At 35.9% G+C, this 17,805-nt stretch overlaps 1 protein-coding gene across 4 annotated transcripts in view; it reads left to right on the top strand.

Moving 5' to 3' along the window:
* The window catches only part of PCID2 (PCI domain containing 2), a 45,598-nt gene extending 29,511 nt beyond the window's left edge, over nt 1-16,087 (top strand). For 3 of the 4 annotated variants that reach the window (XM_078147335.1, XM_078147336.1, XM_020965154.2), the window contains 7 exons: nt 2,653-2,761; nt 2,995-3,136; nt 8,262-8,362; nt 8,976-9,049; nt 9,197-9,322; nt 10,471-10,594; nt 10,951-16,087. In XM_078147335.1, the coding sequence (XP_078003461.1) occupies nt 2,653-2,761; nt 2,995-3,136; nt 8,262-8,362; nt 8,976-9,049; nt 9,197-9,322; nt 10,471-10,594; nt 10,951-11,040 (766 nt within the window). In that variant the 3' untranslated portion in view covers nt 11,041-16,087. The remainder of the gene's footprint in view (nt 1-2,652; nt 2,762-2,994; nt 3,137-8,261; nt 8,363-8,975; nt 9,050-9,196; nt 9,323-10,470; nt 10,595-10,950) is intronic. The other variant, XM_078147337.1, reaches the window with a different exon arrangement.
* The last annotated feature ends 1,718 nt before the right edge of the window (nt 16,088-17,805 follow it).

Raw genomic sequence — 17,805 nt, 5'->3', positions numbered from 1 at the left:
TGAGATAATATTTGTGAAGTGCTTAGAACAGTGCCTGACATAGTAGGTACTTAGTAAAATACTTGTTCCCTTCCCTTCCTTTCCCGGGGTGATCTTGGCAAAGTCAGCTGATTTTCCTGGAACGGAGTTTCCTTACCTATAAGATGAAGGGGTTTTACTATGTTCCCTGCTAGCTCTAAAGTCCTGTGATTGTAGAAAGCTTCTGTACAGGCACATGCTTATTCTATAAAGGTGTTTTTAAAACACACAGAGTTTTCCTTTGTGAAAGTAAAGGGCAAAGGTAGTCATATGAATAGTTAAGTGTTCTTAATCTCTATTCTAATTACAATTAAACAATTTTAGTTAATTTTAAAAATTTTTCTGAAAATGGTTTTTATTCTTTGCTTTGTTTATAGATACTAGACTGGGTTAATAATGAAGGCATTAAGGAATTGGGGAAGGGAAGTGTGCACTTCTCCATATGAATTTACAGTACAAGAAAGAAGTATTAAGTACTTCCTATATGCAGAGCACTGTGCTATGATCTGTAAGAAGTTACAACATTTCAGTAAGACGTGGTCCTCAAGGAGCTTACAGTCTAGTGAAGGATAAGACACTGATCCCAATAGCTATATATGATATTCATTGTAAAGCTACAAACAAAGTGCTATGTGAAGTGTAAGGATGCAGACTGTTATTAATGGAAGGAATTATGGAAGACTTTCTAATGAAGGTGGCTTTTGAATTGTGCTCTAAAGAATGGATAGATATTTAATAGCTGTGGAGAAAGGAAGACATGTTAGACATAAAAAATGGTATGAGTGAAGGCATAGTAATAGAAAACACATTGCATGTTCATGGGGCCAAAAGTCGTCTAGTTTTGCTGTGGTGAAAATACGAGGAGGGGAGTGAGTAATGTGAGATGAGGCCAGAAGGGTAGTATGGTACTAGATTGCAGAGAATCTTAGATACCAGGTAGAGGGAGTTTCCATTTTACTCAGACAAGAGAGGGCTACTGGCAGTAATATGACCAGATATATACATGAGAAAAATTATTCTTGTAATGGTATAAATTGCCACTTCTTAAACTGTATGGTATCATGATCGTAGTTTATGAAGTGTGAAGGGGTTGCAAGTGGAAAAAGTTTAAGAAGTCCTGGTGTAAAGGAGAAATCAAACAGATTAAATTGGACCAGGAAAACCTGTGAAGTGGTGGTTGGTGTTAGCTAGATGGGTGGAAATTAGGACCTGTACTAGAGTGGTGAATCTCTCTCAACAGACTGAGAGAGAGATTCGAGAGGTGTTACAGTCCCAAGGGCTCATCATATTGGGGTTAGACTCGGTGTGGTCACCCACTCAACTTTAATTCCACTGTAGTTCTGGACTCCCAAACTCAAGCTATCCCACTGCCTCAGTCTTTCCCAGTAGCAAAGGTCATTGGCATGCACCACCACACCTGACCAATTCAAAGTAATTTGAAGAGGTAATTTTGAAAGTTAACTATATTTGAAACTATATTTGAGAAGTTAACTATAATAGTACAAAGTTGTACAATAGTATAAGGATGAGGATTTTCAGGTCAGAAATGGCTGAAAGTTCAGGGGAAGGGGGATTCTAGAGCAGTAGTTTGTGAAACATTAAAGTGGTTGGCCATGAAGATCCAGGCTGGGAAATTATTGACCCTGAAGATCCAGAGGTCAGGAGACTGAAGGTCATGCCAAGGGCATTGTGAATGATAAAGATAGGAAATTATATTCAGAAGAATTGTAGAAATCCTGGTTCTTGGAGGTGACTCATTTCAGAGAGATGATGTCTATGGCTGAAGTGGAATAGGGAAGGTCACCGGAGTTGAAGAGGCTGAAGAATTGTGTGGTCTGGTTAGTGAACGGGGATTTGGTATTAACAATGAAATCCCTGAATGCAGTAGTTGGGAAAGAGAGTGGAGGGGAAGACATTGAGCTAAATATGAAAGTCACTAGAAAAAAAGTGGAAGGATAATCTGGAGGTTGGAATATAACTACAAAAATAGGGGGAGCAGATAATACATGGATTACATGGAACTTCAAAGAGAGAGGTCATTAAGAGATAATGGTAGAGGAATAGTCTGGAATTGTCAGTGGGGAAACAAGTAGTATGTCCACTTATTCTCATTGCTCTGTAAGTCAGGAAGAGTGACTTCAGTGGAGACAGTCTCAAGGGATGTGAAGTGCACAGATGAGAAAAAGGTTTTAGTTAGAGTGAAGAGGTGGAGCTTAAATGAGTTGAAGATGGAAGGATGTTTGTTGACAGCAGAGTTAAGAGATGTAAAGGGCACAGTGGAATGGGAAGTTTAGTTTTAATTGAAATTTAAATTGTTCAATGTTAACCTTGTTTTATGTTCATGTAATAGGGCATATCTTAACTTTTTCTATTTTTCCAAACTGCTTTTCACCATTAGGCTTTTGCATAACATTGCTGTAAACTGTTTTTAGAATAGGTTAGACAGCTTGTCCTAAGAGATGTTAAATCAGGATTACAGTTCCTAATTCTCAGCCTTTTTAGTGTCATGTATTAGATGACACTTTTTTTTTCCTGCTTCCATTTTAGTAGTGACATGTGAAGGGCCCTTGGCTCTTACAACTTTCTTCCCAAAAGCTTATTTGATTAATTGTTTGTTTTTCTCATTTTAACTAGTCACAGAAATTTCACTTCTTTTTCTTGCAACAGTCGTGCTGGTATAGATGATTCTAAGAAATGGGGAATGCTATTTCTGGTCAATCAACTATTTAAAATTTATTTTAAGGTAGGTTTCTAGTTTAATACTTGATAATGTGTGTTTATAAAGTACATTTCTTTCTAGGAAGATTACCTCATGAATACTACATTTATCTTAACCTTGGTTGATGGAAGTAACAAGTTTTATGACTTCCATTTTATAGAATGGTTTTAAACATTCTTACTGAGATAGTATGGTACTATTTTATCTAACATTTAATTTTTGTATATTATGTGCTAACTTGAATCTCCTGTTTACAGATCAACAAACTTCATCTTTGTAAGCCCTTAATTCGAGCAATTGATAGCTCAAATCTGAAAGATGACTACAGCACAGCACAGAGAGTTACGTACAAATACTATGTTGGTCGCAAGGCGATGTTTGACAGTGATTTTAAGCAAGGTATCCTAATAGATAAGTGATTGATATTGATAAAGGGGTTGAAAACAACATGCTTCATAATAAAAAAAACTTCAGCTCATAATATAGTTACTATATTTCAGTTCCATTTAGGACAGCAGGTAACAAGGGAGCTGGATTGTGGTCCTTGTTGCAGCCAAAGTTGCTTAAAAATCAAAGAAAATCAAACATTTGAAAGTTCCCTGTTCCTGCCAAGAGAAGACTCAGCTGTCTCCTCCAACAGAGAGAATTCACAGCCAATATCACAGACTGAAAGTTGTTCTTTTCTTTCTCTTTTTTGTATATGTTAATGAACCAGCCTATATTTTTATACACACACACACACATACTCTGCTATACTCTGTGGATGCGAAGGTGAAACAACACAATCCTTGCTTGTATTCTTGGTGGAAGAATAAGACAAGTACACAAATAGCTCTAATACCATTTATAAATACCATAAAAAGGGGGCAAAGAGAAAAGTTACCACTCTTTTGGGAGACCTTAGCAAAGGCTTGGAGAAGGTGGTGACACCTAAGCTGGACATTGTAGAAAGGAAAGGTTTCCATTAGGTTGAGATGGGCTGATGGTCTGTGTCAGGGCTGGGAGACACAGTGGAGAGGGTGGGGCATGATTGGAAAGCCAGGCACTGCTGAACAGTCATGAGCCACTTAGGCTTTTGTGCAGGGGAATGATATGATCTTATCTGTTAATCAAAAAGATGATTATAACATCTGTGTAAAGGATAGCTTAGAGAAGACAGTGACTGGAGGCAGGCCTTTTAGGAAACTTGTATAATAATCCATAGAAGAGGTAATGAATACCTGAACTAGGGTGGTCACAATAGGGCTAGAAAGGAAAGCGCAGATGCAAGAGAGATTTCACAAGTAGAATTGATAAGACCTGGCCATTGATCTGATATGTTGTGGGGGAAAGGGAAGAATAAAAAAATTATTCCTAAATTGTGAGCCTGAGTGACAAGTAGAAGAGTGACACCATCGACAGAAATAAAGAAGTAGGGCATGGGGCTGGGGCAAGAGTAGTATGACCAGGTTTGACTTCTTGAGTTTGATGTGATAGGCTGTCCAGTTTGAGGTATCTAGGTAGGTAGGTAGGTAGGTAGAAATTCCCAACTGGGTCTAACGGGAAAAAGGTCGGAAACAGAGGTAGAGACATAGGAGTTACCTGCATAGAAGTGATTCAGTTTAGGTCCGCATCATCATAGTACAGTGGAATGGGTGTGCTGTGTTGGCTCTGATATCAGAGGACTTGGGTTCATATTCTACTTTTGGCACTTAATAACTGTACCAGCCTGGGCAAATTGCTTAAGCTCTTTGGGCCTCAGATTCCTCAACTATTAAAGAAAAAGTTTGAACTGGATGGTTTTTGCTGACCTCTACATCTTTAGATCTGTGATTATTGAAGTCATGGGATTGTGGTTGCTAATGGAAAGTGTAAAAAGAGAAAAGAAAGAATAGATCCTGGCCCACATTTGGAGGGGAGGCAGTTAAAAAGACAAAAGGAATGACCAAAAAGGAAGGAGCACCAGGATAGTGCAGTGTTCTAGAATCCACCGGAGGGAGGACGGGGGGAAGAAAATGGGTAGTCATTAGTGTTAGATGCAGCAGAGGGATTAAGCAGAATCAGAACTGAAAACAACCATTGGATTGTGGTGGAACGAGCACTGGGTTTGGAATTGGTAGAATTAGGTTAGGAGCTTGCCCTTCTGGTTACTTTAACTTGTTTGAACTTCAGTGAAAGTCGCTTCACCTCCCTGGGTATCACTGTCTTCCTTTATCTCTAAAATTGATGGGTTGTACTAGATGATTGAGAGGCATCATAGTTCTGTGAAAAGCACTGGATTTGAGGTCAGAGGCCATGGGTTCAAATCCTGCCTCTGCCTCTTACAGAGCAAATCATTTAACCTCTATGTGCCTTAAGTTCCTCAGCTAGAAAATAAGTGGGATAGACCACATAAACTACAGGGTTTCTTCCCACTCTAAATCTGTGATCCCAGGATGTCTAAGGTCCCTTCTGACTCTTAAATTCCTATGGACTTGTCAATAAGGAGGTTCTGACATCTGTGGAGAAAGCATTTTTTTAGTGGAATATTGTGGGGCAGAAGCCAGATTGCAAGTAGAGGAGTGAGTGAAGGGGGGCAGAGATAGGATGGTTCTTGTAAGGGGTAACAGGATCAAGGGGAAGATTTTATAGAATAGGGGAGACCTAAACAGATTTGTAGATCTAGGAGAAGAAATGGAAGAGAAATCAGATGTGGGAGATGATTATGGGATCCTGCAGGAAATTGGGGAAGATGGGATCAAAGGCACAGATGGAGCTTTGGGAAAGTGAAGGACCCCTCATTCCCTGGGGCCATAGAGATGGCAAGACTTGGCAAAGGTTGTGTGAGGTGTTGAGGGCACTCAGATGGCCTTGACCTTTCCTAGTCCAACGTGAACAAGAAATTCCTGACAAAGGGTTGTCTAACCTCCACTTATAAATCTTAAGTTATGAACACTCCACTCTGTCCCCAGCCAGCCCACTCCATCTTCAGCTAGCTCTCCAGGTTAGGAAGTTTTTCGTTCTGTCCAGCAGTAATGTACATTTTTCAGTATCCACTATTGTTCTTCATTCTGCCTTTTGAAGACATGCAAAACAAATTTAATCCCTCTTGAATGTGACTGATCTTTAGTTTCACGAAGAAGGCAGTTATGTTTCTAAAGAGTCTCCTCTCAGTTAAACAGCAGAGTTCCTTTTATTGATCCTCAGATTTCATGATTTATCCACTTTGTGTGTGTGTGTGTCTGTCTGTCTGTGTAGCCTTATCATTGCTATCTATTTTCAGCCTTTAGTACAGTTTCTAGCATATAATAAGCACTGTAAAATGCTTGTTAGCTCTCACTGATTACATTTGCTTTCTGTTTTCCACCTGTTCAGCTTTAGAGGAAGTAAATATACTTAAAATAAGCTAAAACTTTTATGCTTGGAAAACATTGTATTTGTAAAGCTATGGTTATCATCTAAAATGATGATAAAATTGGCATATGAAGAAGTTAAGTGATTTTATAGTTACATGGTCTGTTGATTTGAACTTGAAAGTTCAATTCACAGCCATTAAATTTAATGGTACTTGGTTAGCAAGCTTTCTGCCATTTTTCTCTGGTGGTTTCCTTTCTCATAATTACTGTTAGTGATTAATATATATGCAGTTTTCTACTGTTTTTAGTTTCAAAGGAACCATTAAGCCAACATTGAGAAAATTGTTAATAAAATTTTTTAAATTTTATACTCCCTTAGCATCATCAGTTTTCTCAGCCTTATTTATTTGGGGTTTTTTTTTTTGATTTTTGTTCAACAGTAGTGAGATTGTTCTATACACGTCTATTAAATCACTTAGATCACATTCCAATCGTCTGTGAAATGAACCTGCTACAAATACTTGGTAATAGTGTGAAAACTCTGCATTTTGCTGGCAATTATAGTATCTCATTTTACAGGACTATACAGATCAGTTTCTCCTTTAACCAAGCCTGTAACTTAGGGGGAAAAAATGACTGGAATAGGTTTTGGGTTTTTTTTAAATGCTATGAATTTGCATAGTAACTTGTTTTAAGCTTATTCTAGTTAAGATTTAGTGTACTAATATTTTTCCTTTGAGCAATTGCTCAACTTTAAAAAAGATACTAATTTTCTAGAAGTGAGTTTGTTAATATTATCTCATATAGATATTCCTATATCTGTGTTTTTTGTTGAATCTGAGGCCATCATAGCTTTAATATTGATACATGATTTAAATTAAAAGGATAATCTTAAAATATCATAGGCATATCTTACATAGTAAAATATATGTTCCTACACTGTAAAACAAATTTTTGTCAATTTAACAAAATTTTCCCTTGGGTTACAATTTGAGTTTTGTACCAAGGGAAAAAGAATTGTTTTTAAGCTATAGACTTTAGAAATCAACAGAAAGGCTAATACTTGGTAGACATGGAGAAAATATTTACCGTATCAAGGGCACAGGGTTTCAGAATCTAAGTGTCAACCCAGGTTGACTATATATACTATGCTATAATACTACCCAGTTTCTATGCTTCAGATTTACCCCAATATCTGGTAGGAAGTGGAATGATTTATGGTTTGTCCAACATCAGGCCAGGTAAAGGGATCACCTAATCTTGACCTTATTTCTAGTAGTTTAGTAATTTGAAGAATACAGAAACATTCAGGTACTCACAAAATCACTCCATCTCATTTATTTAAATCTTAAAGTAGACCTTTGTCTTTAGCAGGACTTATTTCAAATTTTAATTTGTAAATGATATAAAATCACATAGTAGAATCCTTTTTTAATATTGGTATCCAAGAATGGAATGAAGATATTAATGGACACCTCATTCATTATATTAGATTTTGTAGTTATGTTGAGTTCATTTGCTCATGGTATTTGCAAATCTGTAATAATAAGAGTCTGCTTATAAGTCATCATGTAGTTTAAAGGAAATAGTATGATCCAGTAAATTCTGTAATTGTTCCAGAGGGCAGTAAGTGCTACTCTATGCCATTTTTATCCTGTATGACTTGTATGTTCATTTCAGAAGCCTGTACTAAGACAACATTTTTTATCATACTCATTTTTTCGAAGTATATGTATTGTTGGCTTTTGTGTTGACTAATTATGATGTTGCTTCAGCCTTGCCAAATATCCTTAGATGTCTGGCCTCAGACACATGATACTCACTAGCTTTGTGACCCTGGGCAAGTCATTTAATCCCATTGCCTCCTCAAAAAAAAAAACCAACCCAAATATCCTTAGACAATTCTTATGAATTTTAAGACTTTTTTTTTCTTTTTCGTAGAAGAATTTTTTTCTTATTCATAGAAAATAGGCTATCTCAGGCAATCTATGTTGAATCTTGGTGAGGTCTACCCTTAGAAAAAATCATCAATCACAGAAATTGAGTTAGGCTGCATTCTTGTATGAGGAAAAGAGACTACTTTTTGTCCTAGGCATAGGAGGGATAAAATGTAATATATGTTACTCTAATGTTGATAAAGAAGCGCTGAAAAATGTTAGGATGACCTTTAATTTAAATATTCTTTGTGGGGGGGGGTATTCTGCCTACAGCTGAAGAATATCTATCATTTGCCTTTGAGCATTGTCACCGTTCAAGTCAGAAAAATAAAAGAATGATTCTGATTTATCTTCTGCCAGTAAAAATGCTGTTGGTGAGTGATTATGCATCTTCATTTTTTCTAGATCTGTTGACTTTGAAGTGGAAGAAATGATGCCTTGATTGCTAATTTTATGTTCTTAATTTATCATTATCTCAACTGTATTGTGTCATTGGAATAATAGAGGAAAAGGAAATTTGGGAGGTGGGTAGAACTAATTTATATAATGGATATTTTGGGGAGATCTCAGCAGCCTTATGCTTCTGTTACCTTCCTTTAAAAAAAAAGACACCCCCCCCATCATGATCATTATTATTTTCACAAAACATGTGAGTTAGCCAACCTTACCTGAGAAAGACTAACTCCCAAAGCAAGGAAAATGTAACACCTCTTGTTTCATCTTAGCTGTATTTAATTTCTGCACATTAAAGTTATATTTGGTATTTAAAAAGAAATGGATAGTATTTGTTAGGCTTAATTGAATTACTTTTCCTGTATTGAAAACATCTTTGTGCGACTGTCTTTAAGGGTAATAATAAATTCTAAGAAGGCAGTCAATAAATTTTTTTGTTTTACTTTATTATTTACTGGTTAGGAGTTTATAGAAGCTTGTTCAGTTTATAAATACCAAAATTTTTATTCCACAAAATGTAAACATTTTTCATAGGGTCATATGCCAACAGTTGAGCTTTTGAAAAAATATCATCTTATGCAATTTGCAGAAGTAACCAAAGCTGTGAGGTACAGTATGTTCTCTTATTTATTAATTTTTAAAATGCCGTAAAATTAGTTCAAGTGCATTTGTCATATGTAAAAAATAGCTTTGTTTGATAATTCTCACTGGGATAATAAATTACACTTGTCTATCTTTTCTATCAATCACCATAGTGAAGGAAATCTTCTGCTCCTAAATGAAGCTCTTACAAAACATGAAACCTTCTTTATTCGCTGTGGTATTTTCCTTATTCTTGAGAAGCTGAAGATCATCACCTATAGAAATCTCTTTAAGAAAGTGTAAGCATGTCCCTTTTTTCAAATAACACAAGATATTGCACAGGGGCAGAGAGAAGACGTTTAGTAAGGGTGAAGTGTTTGTGGGGAAGTATCTTTTTTTCAGTGTATCAATTTACATTTTAAATGTAAGCAAAGCATATTTGTTGGGTTTGTTTGGGTGTTTCTGGAGCAATATTGGCTAAAAATATATTAATAACTTTTTTTAAAAAGCATATCAGCAATATTAATCTTGAACTAGTAGAATGCATCGTGGTATATAAATTATATTATGCAAATAAGTTATGAAAAAGAGAGGGTGTTCATTTTCTTGAGACATGGAGAATTTGTCTTATCAGTTTATTCTCTGACTATGGCCCCACAATTTTTTGTTCAGCCATGGGCAAAGAGATGAAGCTGGCCAGACAGTTTTCCCCTGCTGTTCCCTAATCCAGAGGCCCACTCCGTCCCACAGTGGGCTTATCCCATGGCTCATCTGTGGCTTCTTGTTGTTGTTGCTGTTGTGTTTTGGCAATGGGTTAAAAAAAGATTTAATTCTCCTTTATGATTTGGAAGTGCTTACATATATATTGAAAAATAGAAGAAGACTTTAAAACTTTGTCAGTTTGAATCACATGCTTTAGGCATATGTTGAATTATTTGCCCCTTTTATTAAAAATCAACCAGATATTGCTTTCCCCTCCATATATCAGAAAATTAAATTTGTAACTATTATAGCTTTTTATGTTATATGATATCATATGTGTTATAAGGCTTTTTTCCCCTCTGTTTTCTCAGTAAGAGCTGAGCTTTAGAATGCCAGCAAGCAAAATAAGATTTTATAATATTTTAAATCAAGCTTTTGGTTAGGATGGCAAATCTCTGAGTGTCATATCAAGTTATTAAGCTAATTGATACTGAAGGAATAAAAAACTTTTTAACTGTAGGAAATAACTTTGTAAATTAAACCCACATCATCCCTGAAAAGGAAATTGTCTTAATAGATTTTATTTCAGATCATAATTTTTAGTTTTATTGAAGACCCATCTGTTACCTAAAGTATGCTGAATGACATTTTTTTTTGGTTTTAATCCATCAATATAATTAGTGATTTTTTTCTTATCAAATGGTTCTGTAACTAAATGTAACTAAAATGTATTTTCTAATTTCAGATACTTATTACTCAAAACACATCAGCTCTCTCTTGATGCTTTTCTGGTTGCCTTAAAATTCATGCAGGTTGAAGATGTTGATATTGATGAAGTTCAGTGCATTTTAGCCAATCTCATATACATGGTATGTATTCTGTTTGATTTAATTTCAATGGCCATAATAGAATTTTTTTTAGAATTTGTATTTTTATTCAAGTAAACCTAACACCACTTAGTGATCTATTCTTTTTTGTTGAACCATTTCAGTATCTGTCTCTTAATAAAACCAGTTTTCTTTGATATGTACTGTAGTATGCAGAGGGCTTCTATGGTTGTGTAATTTTGATTCCTGTACCAAGTTACAGTGAAGTAACTTGAGTGATCATTGTGTATTTGGAATCATGCCAAAGACTGGATTCTAAACTTTGCATCTTTAATGTGATTTCAAGAATATGAAGCCAATTCTAAATAGCCTGCTTTTATTCTTTTCTCTTCTTTCAGGGCCACATTAAAGGATACATATCTCATCAGCATCAAAAGCTCGTGGTTAGCAAGCAAAATCCCTTTCCTCCACTTTCAACTGTGTGTTGATTGTACAACGCTAAGTCCAAACAATTTTTGCAAAAAATTAAACTTGCAAAACTTTTTTTTTAATAAGCCATGTAGTTGAAACTCGAAAGTAATCCTGTTACATTTGGAACTGGAATCTTGGAAACTTCTCATGGCTTCTTTCCCAGGGACACAGAGACTATGAACTTGGCAGAGTACCTAGAGGACATGAATTGCTCCTTTATAAAATACAGCTTCTGTTAACTTCAGTATGATCTGAAGTTTCTCTATAGGAGAAAAGAAAACATTCCTAATCTACCATGAAGCTTTTATAAAACTTCTGAAAAGGTGGTGTTTTGAATATTTTTAAGGCAGCTACACATTTTACTTTTCATAGTATTATTCATAAAATGACCTTTGTACTTTTTCTTGACTGTTTTGGGGAAAAAAACCATTCAGGATATATGAAAATATGGTGTATTCTCTGTTGTCTTTTAGAATATTAGGGTTTTAGTGTTCCATTTGAATATTGTCCATAACAGCTTGGCAACCTTAGATTCCTTTAAGAGGCAAATACATTTGATTTTGAATGCTTCTTTTCCTTGTATTTGCTCGTTATAGCCTATGTTTCCAGATTTTACAGGATAAGCACATTTTTTTTCTGACTGTGAAAAATGCTTTGGAGAGTCATTATGGCCCCAGACCCCTAAATCATTGCAATATTGCAAGTTTGTTGCACAGAAATATTCTATAAATATCTGTCCCCTTTGTCCCAGGGAAGGAACCCTTCTAAAGTTCAGATTCCTCCCAGTCTGCCAGGAATACAAAGGTAGAGCCCCTACTCCTTGTTCATTCTCATTTTCAGGTTTACTTGAACTCTGGCAAAACTGTCTTCCCTATTCCCTCAATATTGTGAATGCAGTGAGAATGATTGGAACAGCTTTTCATTTTTGCATCATTTAAATTTCTCCCTGCGTCCCTGTTCCTTTTTACTCTCAGAGAGCCATTCCGTGTAACCAAAAAAAAAAAAATTAAGACAAAGAAGAGAAAAAAATCAGCAAACCTACAAGTACAATAAAAAAAAAATGGCAGTGTATACAGGTGCATACTGCTAGACCCTCAACTTCTGCAAAGGAATAGCAGGGAGAGAGGAGTTGTCTTCCCTTATTTCTTCTTTGGGTGCATGCTTATTATTTGTAGTTTTGTAGCATTCATTTTCAGTCATTGTGTATATTTTTTTGGTTCTGATTTTATCATTTTCTATCCTTTCATTCAAGTCTTTCTGTGCTTTCCTGTATCCATCATATCTATCACTTCTTACAGCATAACAGTATTCTATTACATTATTTCATAATGTGTTTAGGCATTCTTCAGTTGTTGGGCATCTATCTGCTTTGTTTCCAGTTCTTTGATATGAAGTATTACTTTTGCAGATAGTGCAGTATTATAAATAAGCACTAGAGTTTGAAGTCTTGAATTAGAATCACTGCCTTAGCATGACCATTTTCTGGATCTTTGACCATAGGCAGATCCTTACTTTTTTCCAAGACTGTTATGTGCATAACTTTGAGAAGACTAAAGAAAAAGAAAAAATTTTTTCTTAGATGTTTTTCTTATTGTCCACTTTATTTTTTTAATCAGCAAATTTCACATTTGAAGCAATGTTAGTTGGTCTACAGGGAATTAACATTTTCTTTAGAATTAGCAAACAGAAGATATTTAATTAGTTGGAAAGTTGAGTTTAGCATTTCATACATTCAAAAGTAATCTTGAAATAACATTCTAGGGCCCATACACAAAATGCTTGTAGCAACAGAGAATCTACCAGAGCAGGGGTGGGGAACCTGAGGCCTCAAGGCCACATGTGGCCTTCTATGTCCTTGGGTGTGGCCTTTTGACTGAGTCCAAGTTTCACAGAACAAATCCTTTAGTAAGGGTATTTGTTCTATGAAGTTTCGATTTAGTCAAAGGGTCACATTTGAGGACCTAGAAGGCCATACGTGGCCTTGAGACTGCAGGTTCCCCACCCCTGTACCAAAGCTTTCCCTCCCTGGTATAGCCTTCAAGAATCCAAAGTCACCTCCATGTCCCAAGTGAGACCTCAGAATCACACTTTTGCTTTTCATTGCTCATCATGACTGCCTCAAAGATGATTATTACAGCTTCTGTATATACTGATATTTGTTGCAGAGCATGAAGTAGTGGGGATATTCTACAAAGAAATTGAAAAAATCCTTTAAACCAAGTTTGATACTTTGATAAGGGAAGGTGGTGAATAATATTCAAGATTAAGAAATATAAGAAAAGGTAATGGCTTCTTCACATTTCAGAAACCTCCAGCCCATATTGTCTGCTCTGCTTAATTTTTTTTTATCTTTTTAATCTTAACTGGCTGTGTGACATGTCATTTAACCTATCTCAACTCAGTTTTCTCATTTGAAAAATGAGGAAGTTTTAATACACAACCTCTAAGATATTTTCCTCTGTCAGTATCACTGAGAAGATCTGCTTGACATTCCTGTCACTTTGAGGATGTGGAGGAATTTCTCAAGGAGCTGTTTTTTTCCTTTGTTTTCCTAGTCACTGCCACTAGCCATTTATAGGGTCCATACTTTCTTCAGTCACAATCTGTGTGGAATACATATAATTTAAAACCATTTATGTAAAAATGATCAGTTTGAACATGAACGTATTTCTTCATAGTGTATTATATATGTGGAGCATAGATAGGAAGAAAAATATGTACAGATGATTAAAGAGCAAAAATAATTCATCATAGAATGGAAGGGACAAATCCTTGTATTTTACATTTTTATAGATGAGTAATAACTCATACAGGTATAACTGGGACAAGAACCCGAGTGTAGTGACTCCAAGTGTAGTGATCTTTACATGTTGTACCACCCTGGTCACTAGACCATTATGTTTGTTGAGTTAAGTCTTCACAGAATAGTCTCTCTCTCTCTTTTTTTTAAATGAAAATAGCTCAAAATATCAAATATTCTGTCATCCATTGTAAGTGAAAAAATATTTCAAAATGAAATGTTTTGTTTTTAAATGTTGGGGGTTTTTTATTATGTTTAATTATCTCCCTCATTGATCCCAGTGGAGCTATATTTTCCAGTATCTTTGCCTTAGCCCTGTCACTTCATTCCTTGGATCTATAGTCTTCATTTTCTAACCCCCTAGACATCAACCTCTGCCTGTCTGCTTCAACAGTACTTTCCATATATAGTCATTGGCCAGTGTCTCTAAGAGGCAAAATGAGGCTTGCTTTATCAGACTATTCATTTTGATACTGCCTACCTTGGCCATATTGCCTACTTATCCATGATGCACTAGTTCAATTTGACCTTTTGTTTATTAGTGCTGAACTCCACATTGGACTTTACCCTCTTTAGACCTGGCATTTTTTCCCCATACTACCCACTCCCAAACAACTTCCTATATATCTCTGCAGCCTGGTCTGGATACGTACTGCAGGGACCATCTGCTTACCTTGGTTTTGTGACAGGTCCATTCTCTCTAGTCTTTTGGGCACTAAATATGTCTTCTGATTAATTTTGTATCCTTTCCTGAGGGTAAAACTTTTATCTCAGTTGGCTAATTTTAGACTCGAGTTACAAGTTCTCAACTTGCCTCCTTTTATAACTGTGAAAGGCCCAATCCTTGAAACTAAAGGAAGAAACAGAAATATTTCTACTGACTATAGCTAAAAAAAATTAGCCTCTTTACCATTCCTATCCTGAAGTGATCTTTAAATGCACTTAAAAGTCATTAATGTTCACTAACTTAATACTTTTTGCATTTCATAGCAAAAACTCCTGCTCACTTAACATTTTCACATGCTTAGTGTGCCTGCTGCTAACAGGGCCCTATCATACAGGTTTGGGGTTTTTAGGTCACAAGTTTTATTTTCTCTCCTGCTAGAAAATGACCTCCTTGAGGATAGGAACTGATTTTGCCTTTGTGTAGTAGATGCGTATTTTTCCTTGTTTGTCATCCTTGAAAATAGAGGTAAAAACAGAATCTTGGTGTTTATGTAAGTGTCAGGAAAGGCCCAAGTACGTGTACTGTTTACATTAACTGTTAGACTTATTAACCTTTGCTCAAAATAATCAGAATAAACTGCTATCATGTGCCATTTTTCTAAGTTACCTAAGCCAGGTTCTTAGAACCTGAGCGTCTCCTAAAAAAATGGGTTTCAATGTTCAAAATGGAGGTAATTGGAAATTTGACTCATAGGCCTCATATCAGTGCTTATTGATATTTCACTTGTTTTTGAATGGGCCTTAATGTTTCCTAAGGTTTTTAAGACTTGGCATGGCAAAATTAATAAAGAGCTGGTCCAGAATCAGGAAGGTCTGAGTTCAGGCCGTGTGGCCAAGAACAAGTCATTTAATCTCTCGGTGCCCTAAGCAACTTGGTGAAATGGATAAAGAACAGAAAATGGAGTTTGGAAGAACTGAATTCAAATCCTGCTTCAGATACTTATTATTTATATAACACTCAGCAAATCATTTAATCTCTCTCATCATTTATTTTCTCATCTGTAAAATGGAGATAATTATATCTCCTATTTCCTGGTGTTATTGTAAGGACCAAGGGAGATCACATAAGTAAAACATTTTACAAGCCTTAAAGCGCTGTGTAACTACTAGCTGCTTTTATTGGTACTACAATTATTGATGATCCTAGTACTAATAATAAAAATATACCTTAGTTGCTGATCCATATGAGTAGAGGGATTTAGGTTTCTTATTGAAAATTCCCTATACTAGTGAAATCACACGTTTAACCCCTCCCCCCTTCCAAACAAAACAAACCCACTCTGACACAGAGGCCCACGATTTGGTTGTGTAAGCCTGCCCCTAATGCATTGTGTATAAATGGGTTGTAGCATAAATCTCTACCATGGGCTAGGGCTAGGGATAAAAACACAAAAGTAAAACAAGCTTCCATTAAGGAGCTTGCATCCTTTTTTAAAAATTTGATTTCTTTTTTAAGATACACATTTGTTTTCTCTTCACCCACACTTGTCCCCTCTCCTTGGGAAAAAAGAAAAGAAAAATAAATATGCATAATCAAATGTCTCCTTCTGTTTCCTGCATCCATCTCCTCTGTCAGGAGGTGGAGAGTGTGTGTCATCATAGGCCTCTGCAATCATGGCAGGTTTTTGAGTTGAATAAAGTTAAGTCTTTATGAGTCATAGAATAAGCTGACTAAGACAATAGGCTTGGGAGTGGTTTCATTATGTTTCAATGATCTTGAAGGAAGGGTGTGGAAAAATGAGTATTTGGAAAGAAAAGGGGAGGAAGGTTAGGGAACTTAACTATCAAATACTCTGGGTGTGCAGATAAAAGAGTATACAAAAAAGTGGGAAGGAAGAGGCTTAGCAGTACTACATCTCAGATTTACTACAAACCAGTAATCAGAACAAGTTGATCTGTGGAACAGATTAGGTACGCAACATAGGGAAGCAAACACACAGTGGTCCAGTGTTAAGTAAATCCAAGAGCCCTGGCTACTGCAGTAAGGATTCACTAACCAACAGAAACCACTGGGAAAACTGGAAAGAATCTGACAGAAATTCAGTGTAGACAGACTTTCTGTGCTGTATACAATGATGAGTTCTAAAGGGATGTAGTGTTTAGACATAATGGTTGACATAAATTAGAGAAGCAAGAAAGAAACTTTTGGAATTAATAGGGCAAGAGTTCATGACGAAATGAGATCGAGGCGATCACAGAAGATAAAATGGACAGTTTTAAAATTACGTAGTTGAAACGTTTTTGCACAAAACCGGTACATCTAAACTATAAAGGACAGTTAACTGGGGAAAATATTTGTGGCAAGCTTACCTGATAAAGGTAATTTCCAAAGTATATAAGTAACTGATTCAAATTTATAAGAACATAAGCCATTTGCCAATTGATAAATAGTATAAGGATATGATCAGACAGTTCTTTTAAGGGAAAAATCCAAGTTATCAACAGCTATTTAATCATGCTACAAATCGCTAATTACAGAAATGCATATGAAAGCAACTCTGAGGCTTCACCTCACATGCATCAGGCTGGCAAAGTTGACAAAATGACAAATGTTGTAGGGTGTATGGGAAAACAGGCCCTTTAATACGTTGTTGGTGGAGCTATAAACTAGTTCAGTCATTCTGGAAGACACTTTGGCTACTCAACTTATAACCCAACAAGGTCAAAGAAAGGAAAGGGACCCACATATGCAAACATATATGCAGTTTTTTTTTTTATATTGGCAAAGGACTGGAAACTAAGCAGCGTGTCCACTAGTTGAGGAATGGCTGTATAAATTATTAGTGTAGTATAAAAAATGACAAAAATGGACTTTGAGAAAACTTATATGAACTGATGCAGTGAAGCAGACAGGACCAGGAGACTAATTTATACATTAACAACATTGTAAATTGAAACCTCTTTGGAAGAATTAAGACCCCTCGACCAAAAGTATTCCAGAGCACTGATGATAATGATCTACATTTTGGCATTGAAGTGATAAGACTCAAAATGCAGAATAATAGTAGAGTTTGGTTTGTTTGTTTGTTTTTGACATGGTCAATTGGATTTGTTTTGTACAACAATGCATATGTGTTGCAAGAACTTCATCACTTCACCCCTCTCCAGGGATGAAGAATGGGAGGGCCCAAAGGGAAAAAAAATACAACAAAAAGAAAGAAAATTGAACTATTGCATTTTTTTAAATAAATGTGGAGAGAAAACAAAAGGAAGGCCAGAAAGAAGCACAGACAAGCAGGTCAGCTTTGAAAGCTTC

Source organism: Phascolarctos cinereus, unplaced genomic scaffold (genome assembly GCF_003287225.1).
Source record: "Phascolarctos cinereus isolate Bilbo 61053 unplaced genomic scaffold, phaCin_HiC Scaffold_7;HRSCAF=346, whole genome shotgun sequence".
Taxonomy (NCBI): Eukaryota; Metazoa; Chordata; class Mammalia; order Diprotodontia; family Phascolarctidae; genus Phascolarctos; species Phascolarctos cinereus.
The sequence above is the reverse complement of the archived record's forward strand: the minus strand, read 5'-3'. Positions and strand labels throughout refer to the sequence as shown.